Source organism: Haemaphysalis longicornis, unplaced genomic scaffold, assembly GCF_048455015.1.
Source record: "Haemaphysalis longicornis isolate Haplotype H1 unplaced genomic scaffold, Haemaphysalis longicornis Haplotype H1 scaffold_1, whole genome shotgun sequence".
NCBI lineage: Eukaryota > Metazoa > Arthropoda > Arachnida > Ixodida > Ixodidae > Haemaphysalis > Haemaphysalis longicornis.
In genome coordinates, this window is record NW_027526203.1 from 15,407,149 (window position 1) to 15,424,619 (window position 17,471).

At 47.9% G+C, this 17,471-nt stretch overlaps 1 protein-coding gene across 1 annotated transcript in view; it reads right to left on the bottom strand.

Annotated features, from left to right (window-relative positions):
• Window positions 1–5,525: 5,525 nt before the first annotated feature.
• The window catches only part of LOC144175255 (uncharacterized), a 56,857-nt gene continuing 44,911 nt past the window's right edge, over window positions 5,526–17,471 (bottom strand). Inside the window, exon 4 of the mRNA XM_077704353.1 lies at window positions 5,526–8,199. Coding sequence (XP_077560479.1) covers window positions 8,077–8,199 — 123 coding nt within the window. The 3' untranslated portion in view covers window positions 5,526–8,076. The remainder of the gene's footprint in view (window positions 8,200–17,471) is intronic.

A 17,471-nucleotide genomic window follows, 5' to 3' on the forward strand; every position in this document is an offset into this window, starting at 1 on the left:
ACTCCTGCTTGACGCGCAACAGCATGCAGAATACTTATACGCCCATGTTTGCTCTCCCCAGCAACCCGTGGGTTGTGGCGCAGTGGTTATGATACCCGCCTCTTCATGTGTTGTAGTAGACACAGGTTCGATTCTCCGTAGGGTTGCGTGTGTGTGCCTATGTGCACTTTGTGTGTCGCGTATGATGTAACATGTGTTAGAGCGTTCGTCACGGGATTCTGACGTTGGCCTGGCAATCCGAGCGAAAAAAAAAACGGATAAACTCAATTCTGGCCGAGTGCCTTGTTTTTTCTTTTTTTATGTGAAAAGCAACAAGGCCGTATTTGAGGGGCCGTTTGATTTGGGGGCCGCTTCGTAAGCGGGAATAGATTAGCATAACGGGCCGCGTAGAAAAATTACGGCCAGTGGCCTGCCGAACACACGGCCCGGTGTTAAAACGGTGGTCTAAAGAAAGTCACTCGCCGCCGAATGTGTTATTTAAGACTCCTGCTTGACGCGCAACAGCATGCAGAATACTTATACGCCCATGTTTGCTCTCCCCAGCAACCCGTGGGTAGTGGCGCAGTGGTTATGATACCCGCCTCTTCATGTGTTGTAGTAGACACAGGTTCGATTCTCCGTAGGGTTGCGTGTGTGTGCCTATGTGCACTTTGTGTGTCGCGTATGATGTAACATGTGTTAGAGCGTTCGTCACGGGATTCTGACGTTGGCCTGGCAATGCGAGCGAAAAAAAAAACGGATAAACTCAATTCTGGCCGAGTGCCTTGTTTTTTCTTTTTTTATGTGAAAAGCAACAAGGCCGTATTTGAGGGGCCGTTTGATTTGGGGGCCGCTTCGTAAGCGGGAATAGATTAGCATAACGGGCCGCGTAGAAAAATTACGGCCAGTGGCCTGCCGAACACACGGCCCGGTGTTTAGGTGGCCCGCTGGTTAAGCGGCCCTCAATACGGCCGCTTAAACGCGGGGCCGCGTGTTCGGTGGGCCGCGTGTTTGGCGGGCCGCTTGCGCGTGAGGCCGCCTGAACCGCCGCTTTATAAGCGGCTTTAAAATGACGCGGCGACCCGCCTGCATGCGGGTCGTATAACCAGGAATTGACTAAGAGTGTACAGATTCAAATTACGATCGCTCTGTACCTGCCTGATCCTGTAGAGTGTCACCGGCATTGTCAACTAGAGGACGGCAGCAGGTTTGCTGTTTTTGCAGTATGTCTATCTGTTCCATACCTTTTTCTGGTCAGAGTAGTAATTGATGGGTTTGAAGTACCCCTTCCAGCTTTTACATTTTTGCTATCCGCCTTGCGTCTTGGCTGTGATTTGATGCGTTTGAATTTGATGTAGTTCTGCGATGCTGGGTAAGTAGGGAAAAGGCTCCCCACCGCATTCTGCTTTTTGTATCAGTTTCGCACTATCAATTGCACCGAGGGATTTGTTTCATTTTTGAATTCCTGGAACTCTGTAGCATACCATCAGGGTCCACTTAAATTGTGTGATTTTCAGTCAAGGATAACAGACTATCAATGTCAACGAAATCTATATAATCATGTGCAAGGTAGGTAACCTCTTGATACTTCTCGTGAATGGCGGTGCGCTATCATGCGACGTGAGAGGACTGACCCTTTTTCTTAGGATGACCGAGAAGTGACCACTTCTATGTGGGTCTTCCAGTACATGCCGATCGCAAGAGTAGCTACGTCTACTGAAAATGATGTTTTGTGGGTGGACTGAGCTATGTGAGTTTATTTTTGCTTAATATGCACAACTCTCGCGGTAGCAGCTTGTATTTTTTGTCTGTATTAATCCCAACCCCATTTCCAATCACCCATCCCTCCCCCTACGTGCACCCTGGTTCCTCCTGTTACATACTAAAACAGCTACTACTAGTACTACTATGCACATTCCAGTGCAAAGTAAGAATTTTCGATCCACCGGCCTCTTGCATTTTTGCGCAGCCCCACAGAGGCTGTTGGACATTGTAGTCACCTTCTACTATGTATGGCCATGAGAGATGTTCGAGTAGATAGTGAAACTCTATTGTAGTCGCTTCTTAGGGGTAATGTAAATTGAGCGTACTGTTGCTAGTCTCTCCAAAGTCTAGTTCAGTCTATAGCAAAATTTCTTTAGCTGTGGCTACTCTTGGCAGGATAATAGCCGCGCCACTTAATGTTCGACTGATGTTTTTCCTGTTTTTCCTGTGTGTGAACAATTAAGGCACAAAATTGTTGGGTGGGCTTCTTGGGTGCACACCGCATGTGGTATATACTCCCATAGCTTTACGTCATCCGAGCTATTTAGGAGCCCTCTGCGGTTCCACAAGGCATTGCTGAATTAATATGCCTATTACTGAGACCAGAACATCCTTGTTAGCTGCCAGAACGTTTTCGAGCAAGATATCATTTTTGCAGCTCTGTTTTCTTTAGGAGTCCAGATGAGCTTGTGCGCTCCAATGGTTTCCAAAGATTCGTCGGTGCCCCTGGCGTCAAGATTGTTTCACTTGTGTCTATTGGCGGTGAGCGCGAACACAGGCGGCGCTGCGAAGCGCGCCTCCGTGACGTCAGCTTAGGGATTCTCGCATTTGTCGTCTGCTTCACTCAGGGTCGCTCTCCCTGCTGTTTCTTTGCGCTCGGTCAAGGTCTGATGCTTGTCCGCACCAGAACTGGCGTGTGGGTAACTTTTTATCATAATAATAGGCTTAAAATCGCATACACTAGCTCATGGTGTCAATTAAAGTATAGTTTTGGATACCGCTACGCGAGAAACATTGCCGGCGCCACCCCATTCCTTGCGAAGCCGGTCCTGTGGGAGTGCGAAGAGTCGGAGCTAGGCGTCAGCTTCTCATGTAAGCATTCGAACAAAAGGAACAGTCAGCTGCTAATAACCGACAACAGCGAAAATGGAAGACCAAAACAAATTCTAGGCCTTCATGGCTGTCGGCTTTGGCTGAAGGCATCACGATTCCCGGTAATCATACGTAAGGTAAAACAGTTTTTGCAACCTCGCCGAACGCTCGAACGCGTTTTGTCACATCACTTTACGTTGCCAAGGCATGAAAGTTTGCCGACATGCACTATAGACTGCAAAAACTGTAGGTTGAGTTCCAAATAATCCAGTGTGTATATACGCGCGTGCTGTTTCTATACCAGGCATCTAACCAGTATGGAGGTTTATTGAGCAAAAGAAGTCACGTCTTCGTTAAATTTATAGTAACACATATATGTTTGTTAAGACCTGGAAAAATATTTCGGAACATTTTGCACAGCCATATCTTCCCGATATTCGGATATGCGTTATAAGAAAACTGCACTCAAGAGGGGGGGGGGGAGGAGTAAGGGGAGGAGGGGAAAACTTTGTTTAACAATTAAATCGATCTGGTTAGTGGGCCGGGTCCTCAGTCCAGGACAAGAGATTAAAAGTAATTTTCTTCAAATCATAGAACGCCATCCCGAGTAGAATAGGATTTGTTCTTCGCGCCTGGAAGGGTTGAAAAGCAATAAAGAGCTACTTGGAATTCTTCGGTTTCGAGTCTTGTAATATATGAAGGTATACTATTTATTACGTTAGTTAGCGAGTATTTCATGCCTTCAACACCATAATCATGATATCATTGTTCGAGTTGAGAGTCAGTTCGTTATGATAACGATATAATTACGATAGAAATTCGGAGCACAAAAGCCGCCTTCGAGTACTGTGGACCACGTTGTTTAGGGCGCGATCGCGGTGGCGTAGCACAAACCTCCTCATTGTATTTGCATGTGAATAAACAAAGCACGCTGCGGATATGCACCTTCTTGCACGCAGCAGTAATGAAAGCCAATTTGTGAAGAAGGGAATGTATGCGATACAAAGTGAAGGAAATATCCACACGACCTTTGTGAGGCTCCCAAACATCCCGAAACCTCCTAATAAGAAGTTGGTGCCGGCGAAGAAAAATTAATGCGTTGGGCAGAAAAAAAAAGCAAGAAACATTAATCCGATACAAGACAACAACGAAAGAAACAGAAGAAAGTCGCTTTATTTCCTGCTGTGCGATGAGCGTGTAGAGGCCGCTGCTTGGTACGTAGTATTAGACTGTTGAGTCTTCATAGGAGCATCTCAAAAATACTGCAGGGAAGCCTACGCATTTTGAATACTTATCGAGAAGCTCTGATCGCTGATTCTCGCGAATAAGCAAGAAAGGACGAGTTACACACGATCTTCTGACCGATACTCTGAAGAAAGTTGTTCTCTATCTCTTCGTGTGTTGCAAATTTGTGGGGGATACAGCTTCAAATTATTCAGATGCGTCAGAAGCTGGCAAAATAACTGAGTCTCTAGAAATACGCTTTTTAACGCACTACAACAACAAAGCGGGCGATTTCTAGCCCAGGCACTGTTGCCCCTCACAAGCGGAGTGTAGCAGACGACAGCGGCGCGAATCCCTAAGCCGACGTCAGAGCCAGGGGGCGCCACTCAAAGATCTCACCGCCAATAGCCTCTCGGAAGTCCCTGCTGGTCAAGTGTTGGCGGAAATTGCATTGTTCTTGTCCCCTGCTGAGAGGGTTCGCCTGAAACATACTCCTAAACAGGCATTATCCCCATTCACAAGTGTTATTGCATATAGTATCCCATCGGTGCTTGTGCGTAGAAAATCTTCGGGAACCTCATGCCTCTCCCCTTTTTGGCGCGAACCAACGGTGATTGTACTCAAAACCCATCGTCGCTTCGCTTGGTACTACAGAGTCCCATTTGAGTGAGACTTAAGGTGAATGCCCCGAAACGTTCTTGTTCGTTAGCGGTACCTATTCCAGTGGCTCATACTCTCGAAGTGCGCAGACCAAACCAAACTATGCACCGTTCTAAGGCGATGCAAATATCCTAAAGCAAACCACCTAGATCAAACTCCTTCTGACAAGTCTACAAAAAGCTCACCTACTAGAAGCAGTTTGATTGCCATAAGTGATATATTGGTCATAGTCCTTGTCTCAGGACCATCTGAATACCAGTGATCGTAACCCCTCCCAGCGTTGTTTACCATGGTAGTGAGTAGCTGTCTAACACTCAGCTGTTCGTCATGGGAGTTCCGATGGTCACGTTTGTGAGAATGGCGAGAAGGAGGAGACGCCCTTTCAAGAGCGATATCCGCGTAACTGAGCAGCAGAATACAACGCCACTGCTCCCCGAGGACCTCGCCTAAGCGCGTATAATGCTTCTAGTATTGCTTAGTCGTATGCCTGAGCAGGATTCCAAGGCATGCCGGTTCCTTCGCTCTCCTGTTCACCGACAAAATGAAATTAAAGCACAAAAAATAACGCTTACATTTAAAAGTATTTGTGGCGCTAGTAACTTACTCACGAGCGTTAGTGGGGCGTCAACGCTTGTCTTTTCTTCCTTAACGCAAATAATGAACGAGTTGTTGTATTATCGCTGAGTTTTAAAAAGTTCATTTAAGAGCATAATCAGCAAAAAAAAACACAAAATCAGCTAAGGTGTCCACTAGTGAGACGCTTCAATAGCAGCCGAAACTGTTTTTTATTTCAAAGAAATCGCAAAAATTCAGTTGATTTGGCACATTATTACAAACACTTCTAGCAATCTAGACTTTTATTATTTCAAAGAAATTGTAAAAATCCACTTGGTTTGGCACAGGAGCAAAAACACTGCTAGTAATAACTCACACGTCAGTCGTGCATATAGTGTGAAACTGCCACCGTTAACACGTCTGGAAAAGTGCGTTGACGGATGAAATTTGCACGCGAAAATTGCGCTTCACCTCTTGCGATCACACGCTACTAACTGTATAACCGTAAAGTCGCATCAGACCCCGATCTGTTTAATGTTCACTTCACTAATGTTCCACCATAGACGTCAAGAACAAATTTTTGGCACGAGTGTTGCTGGGCCCTTTAAGTAGCGATATGAAAAAGACAACGCCATGAAACGCGCGGTAAGCGCCGTTATTTGCTTGACCACTTTTCCTTGATTTGAAAACACCTACGAGATACTTAAGATGGCTTTTTATGACAGCGTTGTTCCCACAAGCGCTCACATCTGGAACATACGAGAAGGAAACATAATGGAACCGTGAAAATACACTCGGGAGACTTTGTTACACATTTGTTTCGACATTCCTGTGGAGGGCACCACTATCATAACAGGGAAATATTACACCGACTCGGTTTCCACAACACGCAGCTGCAAAGATGTCAAGTAGAATAATTCGTCGAATGTGCAATCAATCAATAGACAAAGTTCAAACCTGCGACGGATTTGCATCGGCCATGGCCGCCACATTACAAGCCATGACGAATGGCGCTACTGAAACGCACAAACTGACGCGTGCTTCTCTGTAATGGTGTGGATGAGCAGCGTACAGGGGAAACTCGTTACGGTTACTCTTCATCAGACCACTTGCTATACACTACACGGGGAAACTTACTCGCCCATAAGTTACTATCCAATGGGTGTTCACGCACCAGAGTCTCATTCACAAGCAAAGATCAAACATGCTCTCTCTACAAACCTCTAATGGCCGCCTTTAATCACTTGGTCAATGGCCTGCTACCCACGCACACACTGAGAAAACTACCGTACCACCGAAAAGAAGTTCTCTCAACACAGGCGTCAACATGGCGACGCGAACAAAATCGATGTTTGCGAGAGAGTTCAAGGTACGCGGCTGTAGAAGACCAGTCCAGTGCAAGCCTATTACAGCCCATGGTGCTCATGCTGACTTTATCAGTATAGAAAGTTAGGGGTGGCTTGGTTTCAGCCTAAAATTGTAAGGACGATAGTCTTTCTTGGGCAACTAAACGTCTCTCTGTTTGTCTATTGATTCGGTCACACGACTGCAAGGACAAACAATGATTGGACAAAAAGTGTACAAATGCAAGACTGTGTGAAATTTCTAAAGCTGGTGGCACGCACACATATTCCAACATTGTTCAGCAAACAAGAAACGGCAGGCATACTTGAAGCACAACATAATTCTTTTGGTGATTAGACGTAGGATTAGTATCGGCGAAAGAAAATGAGAAATCCAGTAAAAACCGAAGTCAAAGGTAGGCCAGATAAATGCAAATAGTAAATACTAAAGAAAGGATGCTTCTCCGAGCTGGTCCAAAACAAATGAAAAGAAAATATTCCAACAGATGGCGCACGACGCGGGCAAAGGCGGGGAAGTTGAATCAAAGTGATCAAACTTCCATCGCATTCATTATGGGAGCAGGTAGAGGGGCGGACAACAGCATGACGGGGGATAGAGAGAAAAGGGTGTTACGAGGCCCATGCGCGGTGAAAGAAGATACGCGGCCAATTTTTAAGCGAAACAATTGACGTTTGTTTGCAAAGTTGAATTGGAAGGGCGGCATTGTACCGCTGGTTGTGCAGGCCATCAAGTTACTGACAGTCATGACTGCTCTGTCTACCGCCTAACGTACGCAGGAGCCATGGCGAAATCGTCAGTCGGTGATGCAATTCCGAGGGCTTGCCTCGTGCTAGACACGCGTAAAACGTTGCCTGGCAAGTGGGACCATTTATAATCGCACCTAAATTAAATCGCGAATGAATAACGAATTTGATTGCATTTTCTCACATTGAATTTACCTTCCCTTGCTGAGCGCTACTGCAGACTCACATTTGAATCGAGCACTTCCGACGCTCGAATGCTCGCCTGTGTAAAATCCTCAGTGACCGGCTCTTTTTTTCTGACTGAAGAAATCTGCGCATGTATTGCGCGTTCTTAAGCCACGTAGGCGAAAAAGGCCGGGCGTTTAGCCCATTCTCAAGTTTTGCGCTCACTGTGGCTGATTTGCAGAAGGAGGAGGAGGTGATAACGATGGTCTCGTGAGGCCGCCGTGAGCTTAGAAGTGTGGCGAAAGGCGGTGGGGTGGACGCTATTATTAAATGTGCAGCACAAGAGCCGCAAGCAGGAGGCCGCACTCGTCGCATGCCCGCCCAGTGGCGTGCCTAGGAAGCTTCCCGTCGTGCGTGCAGCCAAATATGCGCTGTTGCTTCCGTCGCATAGCTCGCACTCGGCAGGTCTTCCACATCGCTGCACACGACAAGGCCCCCTTGTGGACGTGACGTCAGCGATGGTACACGTTCATCCCAGGTTCACGTCGCCCGTGGTAAACTTGCAGACTAGCGTCTTGATCTCGTCCCCCTCCAACTCCAGCGAAGGGTGGAACCGTATCGTCAAGCTGTTGGTGAAGCTGCCCGCGGCGTCCTGTAAAGGGCAGACAAATTTGCATTGTCTTCGTGTTCACTTGGGCGAGGTAAGCTCACACGAAAAAAGCCAAAGCCCCTTGTTTAAGAGAAAGGTGATTAAAACGCGAAGCTTGCTCCCATGCAACCTGAGTCAAAGTCAAAGTCCAAAATCCAAACTGCTTCTGCGGTGTCGGAATGGCGCTGTCGGATGGGCGTCGGATTCATAACGGGTGGGACCCAAGTCCGATTGTAACCACGGGAAGCGTTGTTTGCTTAATTTGGATTTTGACTTTGGACTTCGAAAACATTAGCTTTCGGCGAGAGAAATCTTCGTGTTTCAACCATCTTTCACTTCACCCATGATCATCATCATCGTTGAGAAACTTGGCGTCAGTGCTTTTCGGTGTGGAAGGTAGCCAATTAACATTGAGTCAAGAAAGCTTTGTTTAAAACTAAGTCAACTCTAAAAGGTGAATAAAGATATGCAAATGTACGGCGCCCGGCCTCTCGACACGCAATTTTTTTAGGTGCGTACTTGTACATTTCTTTGTCACAATGTGAGCGGTAGTACCAGGCGATGTCTTGTGTGTCAGTATAACAACACGTATAACACCACGTATAACAGTATAACAACACGTATAACACATTGAGTAAAGCCGAAAGAGCGCGTAATTTGCCCCCAAATCGAGGTTCGTCGGATCACGTGTTGCTCGGGATAAAATCCTGAATGGCATTCGTAGACACTGCATTACACATATAAGCAGAAACCTCTTCGATATAAACGGGTCTGCGACTTAATAAATAATTTCAGAGAGATAGTTTAGCGTGTTTCAGAGAAACTGCATACCGATAAATCACGTGCGACGTGTGTAGACGTAAGTAGACCTAATACCTTTTGCAGCAAAGCCAGCTTTCCCGCCAATGCTTTGTATATCTCAATCACATCTTCAGTTTTTTAACAGTACTTCATCGTACCAGGGGTTGGAGGTTGAGTCATTCTGTAGTATTATTAGAAGCGAAATCAAGCGTTCTCGTTTTTTCAGTAGTACAGACTCCATGCCTGCCCGAAAACACAACTTCCCAACTGTTCTTTTTCTTTCTCTCCCTTTGCGGAGAGTGCACAGGACACAATGTTGTGCTCCGAGGCGAGAAGCGTTCGCCGATAAAGGCTTCCCGCGCGCTTTCCATGTTGCGGGAAGGCTCCTGCGGTGCGAAAATGGGCCACAACAAGGCAGGTTTATGACGGTGTAAACCCCGCCCAAGATGCAGCGGTGGCGCGATGGGGGAATTTATGCAGGCGACCTAGGGGCGTTTTAGCGCGCGCCGAACCGCGTGTGCACGGCCTTTCCGGTGATAAACGCGGGTGCCGCGGTTTTGCACCAGCCTGCAGGCACTTCGTGAGCCGACCGCCTGTGACGCATGCGAGATACAAACTACCGTATTCTACTTTATTGTGTGGAATGTGATTATGTTTGCCTGGCTCTGGGACTCTGGGAAACAGTTTCTTTCCTTCTTGCCAATGCACCGACATGCCATCGTGATCGTTCTCACAATTCACGAACGCTGGAAGCAGATAGGGAAGTAGAATAACCGCCGCTCCTCGCAAGAAAGAGTCCGTGGGGGTTGGCCCTATTCGTTTCGCACGTCATGGAGGGCGGAGTATGGTCTCGTGCCAGAGCGGCACAGGGGCAGTGTAGTAAACGACAACGGAGGAGATTGGCACGTTGAATAGTGGACCCTCTTCCCACGGGGGACAGCAATGTCACATCCACCATGACAAGTAGCAGATTCATCATCTTTGACGTCAACAGGAACACCGGCGCCTCATCTACGTCTGTATAAGATTAGCAAGTACTGGATAAACTCATCATTGCTCACCATATCGTATGTTCTTACCGATACATTTAATACAATATTACGTAAGCCAGACTCGAACAAAATTTGTCTACACGCACGTACCTACACAGCGGCCTACCCCAATATTAGGGACCTATAACCGAGCGTAGAACCGGTCACGGTATGCGGTATACGTAGGGTTGTTCGTTTTCGGGTAAAACCCAATTTTACCCGATTCTTGCAACCCGAACATGTTTAAGGAGATTCGGGTTAAACCCGATTTCTCCCCGAATGGACGTTTTCAAAGGAGCGATCTGCACAACTATGCATGGTCTGACCTTCCGCCATTGTCAACCAGTACTTGCTGCAAGCAAGCACACAAACACACCTTCCGAAATCATTGATTATTGGAATGACTCTACCACCCTCCACCTCGGGTTCGCAAATGCTACGCCTAGTTAATGAAACTGTGTTGTCCAGAGAACCTTCTCCCAGTTGAGATACGTTCAGCGATCAGGCAGGCCTCCAATGAAGACCCACAAGCTGCACAAGTAGATCACAATACTGTATGTAAAAAAGGATGAGGCCACAATCGATGACTAGCTTCTCGCAAATAAAATGTTTCATTTGCTAGAAGTTATCAATGCTATTTACTGCCATTATTGATTTATTTCCAAACAAATGCCAAATTTGGGAGAGCATTTTAAAGAGAACCAAGTCCCCCGATTACCAGCTTGAAACAAACACCAATTTTAAAGCGTTAGAGTTAAAAGCTCGTGATACCCTCTAAAATAAACATAGTACACCTGTCGATTTAAGACGAAAAAAAAAACGAATTTCGTAATGGTTTCACAAGAACACCTGATTTCTCCCCGAATATCAGTTCGAAAAATAGCATCCAAATTTAGAACACCCCCTCACCCCCCCCCCCCCCCCCCTGATTTTGAAGAAATATAAAACCCGAACACGAACAACCCTAAGTATGCGTTAGTACAGTCTTTGTCAAAATTTTGTGGGCCACGGCGACCGTGGCCGGAGCAGGCGCGCGGCCGAGCAGGGGCGCTGCGCTGTTGCTGTTGGCTGGTTACTCGCTAAAAAGGTGGAGGGGAACTTTTTCTCTTGCTTTTGCAGTGTGACCGGCGCGACAAGTGCTGCGCAAAGTGCCTGCGCTGAAGCGACCTTCGCCTGTTATGAGAAACCGGCTCTGAGAAACCGGCCCCGCTGCACTTATCACGTTGGCACTTACCGCGCCAGCCATACTGGCCATACTACGAAAGGAAGCGCGAAAGTTCCCCTCACTAGAGAGTTTTAGAATAACGTACGCAGCCATACGCAAACAGTTAGCGAACGCTGTTTTTTGCGTCGTTCCCACTGCGCATGCGCCGTACGTTAAGCCGCTTCTGCGTTTAGCGGACGGAAGAATAGCGGACGCTAGAGAGTTTTCGTACAGCGTTTGTTGCCTTTGCGTTCGGTAAACGCTAAATTTTTGCGTCACGCTACGTGAACACCGCGAGCGGAGTTTTAGTAGAGCGTCTCATCAGTTTTGCGTAGCGACACGCTAATGCTTAAGGCGCCATCTGTCGAATGTTTAGCGAAATGTATCGCCGGCTGATCTGCTAGCGGCGTGCCGAAGTACTTGGTCATTTTACGACTATCCAAACAATTGTAAACAAATGCGCTCCCGTTAGTATTGAATGCAACACGGCCACAGCACGGCATGAACATTCTCTTACCTGAGTACGTTCCATAAAGAAAGCGTTAAGCCCCGTGGCGCTTACGTGCAATCGCAGGGAACACCCTGAACCGAACGCGAGGTTTTCAGCATACATTTTATTCAACTTCAAAACAATCCAGAGATGCGTTTCGAACGAACACAACGTCACAACATCCGTTGCAAGTCTGAATCGTGATTGGCAGGCGATCGCTTGTTTGCCTCCTCCCGCCCGTCGTAAATTAGGCACTCACCTCGCGAGCGGTCACTTAACTGTGGCCCGCAAGCCGAGAAGGCTTTTAGCCACGCACACTGCACATACCCGATGCGAGGTTGAGTCGTAACGTCGCTCGAGAAAGATCATCCAGAGCATGGGAAGCACTATCCACCCGCAGAAGCACAATGTCGCATTTCATCGTGAAGCGAACGCGTTTACAACACACACACACCCACACACACACACACACACACACACACACACGCACACGCACACGCACACGCACGCACACGCACACGCACACGCACGCACACGCACACGCTCGCACACACGCACATGCACACGCACACGCACAAGCACACACGCACACGCACACGCACACGCACACGCACACGCACTTCCCATTCTGTGGATTATCTTTCTCATGCGCGGTACGACTCAACCTCGCATCGTGTATGTGCAGCGTGCGTGGTTAAAAGCGTTCTCGGCTAGCGCGCCAGTGTTAAGTGACTTTCTGTACGTCCCCGCAAACCGCGCGCGAGGTGAGTGTCGAATTTACGAGAGAGAGAGAGAGAGAGAGAGAGAGAGAGAGAGAGAGATGAAACGTTTATTATTAGGAAAAAAGCAGGTGGCGCGATTGTCTTAGGGGTGGTGCCCTCCTTCCAGGGCCCCAGACTCTTCTGCTCCTCCCCGGGCTCGAAGAATCAGGTCCTTCTGAATCCCGAAGTCGGAGCTGGCCAGAGCTGCCTCCCATAGCGCGACCGTATTTGTGGGGTTGTTTCGTGAAGGCCAGATGATAGGGCAAGCCCATGGTGCGTGAAATAAGTTGGAAGGGTTTCCGTATTAATTGCATGCGTCTGTGTGTGTTTGAGGGAACATTTTGGATAGCCGGGATTTGTTAGGATAAGTGTTCGTTTGGATTTGCCTCAGCGTTTGAGCTTCTGCGCCAGAGAGGTTCTTGTCCGGGTTGGGGAAAAGGGCTCGTTCACCTCTTTGGACAGTGAGGCGTTCGCCAAAGCCACTTGGGAGGGGCTGCAGAAGGCTAGGACTGTTAGCCGCGCGGTTTGTAAGATCGCGCGCAGTCTGGTCGGCCCTCTCGTTTCCCTCCAGCTCCTCGTGTCCCGGAGTCCAGACAATGCGGTGGAATTGAGTCGACATTTTCGGCTCTAATTTTTTAAGTCGCTTGTGAATTCTTCCATTCATAAGGTTTTGCGTAGCATTTTTGGAATCTGTGACTATTTGGAGGCTTTGGTTCTTATGCTGCCCATACCTTATTGCCAGGAGGAGAGCACCAGTTTCGGCTTCGTCGGCAGTGGTATCTTTTAGCGTGAGGCAATCCTTGATGGCTCCTTCGTGATCAATTATAACTATGGAGTCATTTTTCCCGCTGTAGGAAGCAGCGTCGGTATAGATGACATTTTTTTTTTTGTTTTCAAGTTGTTTCCGTAGGAAGGCTACCCGTGCTATTCTTCCCTCTTTGTGCAGGCAGGGGTCCATGTTTCGAGGTAGGGGGAGCACTTTCAGACGTGTTCGTACTTCTCTGCTCATGTCCACTTTGTCAATAATCTCTGCGCATTATGCAGGCCTTGGTAGTCAGCCGCCTGGCATATAGCTTGCCTTTCCACTGCCTTAACAGACAAGAGACTGATCAAGCCAATGTCATACTCCACACGGCTTACAAAGCAGCCCTCGGTCTCCAAAACTATACATCAAATGAAAAGCTGATGAGCTTGGGTGTATCCAACACCTTTGAAGAAATCAGAGAGGCACTCCTCATCTCGCAAAAACAACGCCTGGAATAAACAAAAGCTGGCAGGGCTATCCTGCAAAGAGTGGGGTCCCCCGCGGACGTTCACTCGAATTTACGACGAGCAGATGGAGCAACCGATTCCCTGTCAATCGCGGTTCAGACTTGCAACGCATGTTGTGACGTTATGTTCGTTCGAAACGCATCTCTGGATTGTTTTGAAGTTGAATAAAATCTATGCGTCAAATCCGGGTATTCGGTTCAGGGCGTTCTCTGCGATTGCACGAAAGAAGTTCCACGGGTCTTCAACGCTTTCTCTATAGAACGTACTCAGGTAAGAGAATATTCATGTCGTTTTATGGCCGTGTTGCATTCAATACTAACGGGAAAGCGTTTGTTTACACTTGTTGGGATAGTCGAAAAATGTCTAAGCACTCCGGCACTCCGCTGGCAGTTCAGCCGGCGTGGCCTCCGCGATTTGCTGCCGGCGGCGCGCCGTTGCTGCCGGTAGCCGATCCGGTAGCTGCCGGTAGCCGGTAGCGCGCTGCCGGTAGCCGATCGCGGAGGCCACGCAGCCGGCGATTCATTTCGCGAAACAGTCGACATATGGCGCTGTAAGCATTAGTGTGTCGCTACGCAAAACAGATTAGACGCTCTGCTAAAACTCCTCTCGCGGTGTTTACGTAGCGTGACGCAAAAATTTAGCGTTTACCAAGCAAAGGCAACAAACGCTGTACTAAAACTCCCTACTCTCTTTAGCCTCGCAACCAGCCGACAGCAACAAGCGCAGCGTTCCTGCTCGGCCGCGCGCCTGCTCCTGCCACGGTCGCTGTGGCCCACAACATTTTGACAAAGACTGTAGTACATTGGCGAGTCTACGTGTGCGAAGTACTGTCAAAAACGGTGAGGTACTAGTACCAGGTACGGCGCCCTCCGCGATCTGCGCGCCGTACCAGGACCGGTTCTCCGCTCTGAACTTGATCTCCTTTGACAACGATGACGATGTGTAATGATGCATGCGGATTACGACCTATTGACAATGTTATCGCAGTGATGCAAATGAAATCGCAGGGTTTGCCTGTTTAGGCAAACAGCACAAATTCAGTGATGAGCTTAGTTGCGTCGCCTTCCAGCCCCCCTTTTCGCTGTCTCGCGAGGCAGCACTCCCTGACGCTCCGCATCGCCTGCCTTGCTGAGGGACATGCTCGCTTACGCGTACCATCTTTTCTGGTGTATCCACTGCGTATAGCCGCTCAGAGGTATATCTGGTATATCCGCTCTTAGGAGTGGCCTAAACGCCAACTGCACTCAACGTTTCGACCTATTCAAAACCCTATTTCCCTACAGTCAGCCTAAAACTACTGCAAGGTACAAAACGTGATAGCTGAAATATGTGCATGCACGTCGCAAATGATCATCGAGAATCGGTTATTCTGAAATCAAACTTGTGAATAACGCGGCTATTGCGGCCAGTCTGAAGTGATGTGGCAGTCAGCCACTGACCGGCCGGTCAGCTACCGTCTCGGACGCAAGCCTGCACGCTACTTCGCGCGCGCGTAGCAGCCCTGGGAGCAGCGCGTCCAGCGCAGATCTACTTGCTCTCCCGCTGCCCGCCCACGCGGCAGACCAAACACCTGGCCGGCTGGAATGTCACTTCCGCTTCATGGCTGTTTCCGCGATCCGCCGGCTGGTGCAGCGTCGTCTGCTAAGCAGCTAGTCTAAACCCCTCTCGACTGATTTAAAGGGACACTAAAGTGTAAAAGCAAATTCGCCTATACGGATAGATCCGAACGGTTCGAATACCAATACACCACTCTCAGCGGCAGCAGTTGCTTATTAACACAGAAAGTGCCAAAAATGTAAAAAAAAGTGCCGACGTCCCATCCACTGTAGAGCACTACACTTTGTGACATCACAAACCACGAATGCATGGTGAAGCGGGATTGTTGGAGCTTGCCTAACCGTTTTCTGAAACAAACACCGAGGCAGCACGGACGTACAAATGTGAAATAAAAGTATCGTGAAACTTTTGATGGTCATGGGTTTTTAAGAAAAGAAAAACAATAGGAAGCACACGTCCTAAAATGCGATGTCACATCCCATGCGATAGACTATGTTCAGTTTCTATTTAATTTAAATGTTTCGCTTTGCGCTCAAGCACAGTCAAAAGATGAATGAATGCGGGTGAAGGCGACAGCCTAGCGCACTCACTGACCACTGGTGCATGTGTGCTTGACAGAGCCAGCGGCAAAAGCAGGTGGAATTAGCGCGATGGACCGGAAACGACACGACCGTGAAATTACTCGATCTACTCCAAACGTATTTTAAACACCTGCTACCAGGTGGACGCTCGTCTTAGGCACATTCGCAGGAAAGCTTCGCCGAGGTCATTCTTTTATTTATTTATTTATTTATTTATTTATTTATTTATTTATTTATTTATTTATTTATTTATTTATTTATTTATTTATTTATTTATTTATTTATTTATTTATTTATTTATTTATTTATTTATTTATTTATTTATTTATTTATTTATTTATTTATTTATTTATTTATTTATTTATTTATTTATTTATTTATTGCCTGTCTTTGACAATATCCAACACATTACATTTCAGCAGTGTAAATATGCACCCACACGAGAGGTGAATTTGCCAGTAAACCGTGGGACAGCCTTTAAAGTTGTCCCGTGGTTTAGCGTAACCACAATGGACTCAAGTGACGAATTAATTCCGCCAACCAAGTTCAGCAAATCACAGCAACGTGCATCCCCTTCGACTCAAAAGTTCGATCAGCGCTGCGGCACTAGTGTGCAAGCCAGAATGTAGGCTTGCATTACGTGCTGCCACAGCGCAGATCGAGCATTTGAGTCAAATCGTGCGCTGGACATCCGAATTCGCCTTTTTTTTTTCTTTGGCGTATGGATTGCTCAATCGAGTGCGTTGCTATGCATACGAACCACAGGTTTGCCTTACAGTGTTGGCTACTCGGCACCGATATGTTATGGCGGGATTTTGTTTCCGCTGAGTAGGCCACGAACCCTTCCCGTGAGCAGCGGGAGAAGCAGCTGTCCAGCTCCTTCCCGGCTCCCAGCTTCGGCTGGCAAAAAGGGCCGTTGCAGCAGGGGTCTCCAATGGAGTCCTGGACTGAGTACCCCACCCCAGATTACGATGCTCGTCATAAAGCTTATTCTCTCTCTCTTCTGGGCTGCCCGGCAACAGATATTCTTACACATACCGGAAATAACCTGACGCTAGCGACTTGCTCCAGGCCTTCAGTACAGTAATGCTACACGCTCTACACCCGCCGCGGTGGCTATGGCGTTATGCTGCTGAGCACAAGGACGCCGGTTCGATTCCTGGCCGCGGCGGCTGCTTTTCTTATGGAGGCGAAAAGTAAAAACTCCCATGTGTCCGAGATTTCGGTGTACGTTAAGTATCCAGAGGCGATCAAAATTAATCTGGAGCCCTCCACTATGGCGCGTCTCATCGCCCCTGCAGCGTCGGCGCGTTAAACTTTACTATCAGAATCCCAGCCAGAATACTACACACTCTAGAGGGAAAGCCGGTCGACCGTCCTGTTTACAGAACCGGCATGAACGCGAGTGGAGCCAAGGTATCCCCCGCCCGGTGCTGACCGCTGCTTTTATGCCTTCTAAAACTGAGGTAATCGTAGCTATTTTTTTTTTGCACCGTACGGCTGTCCAGATCATTAACACGGTGCCGATAGATTGCGGACGTGTTTCTTCAAAGACGATAGTCTTTCTTGAGCTACTTT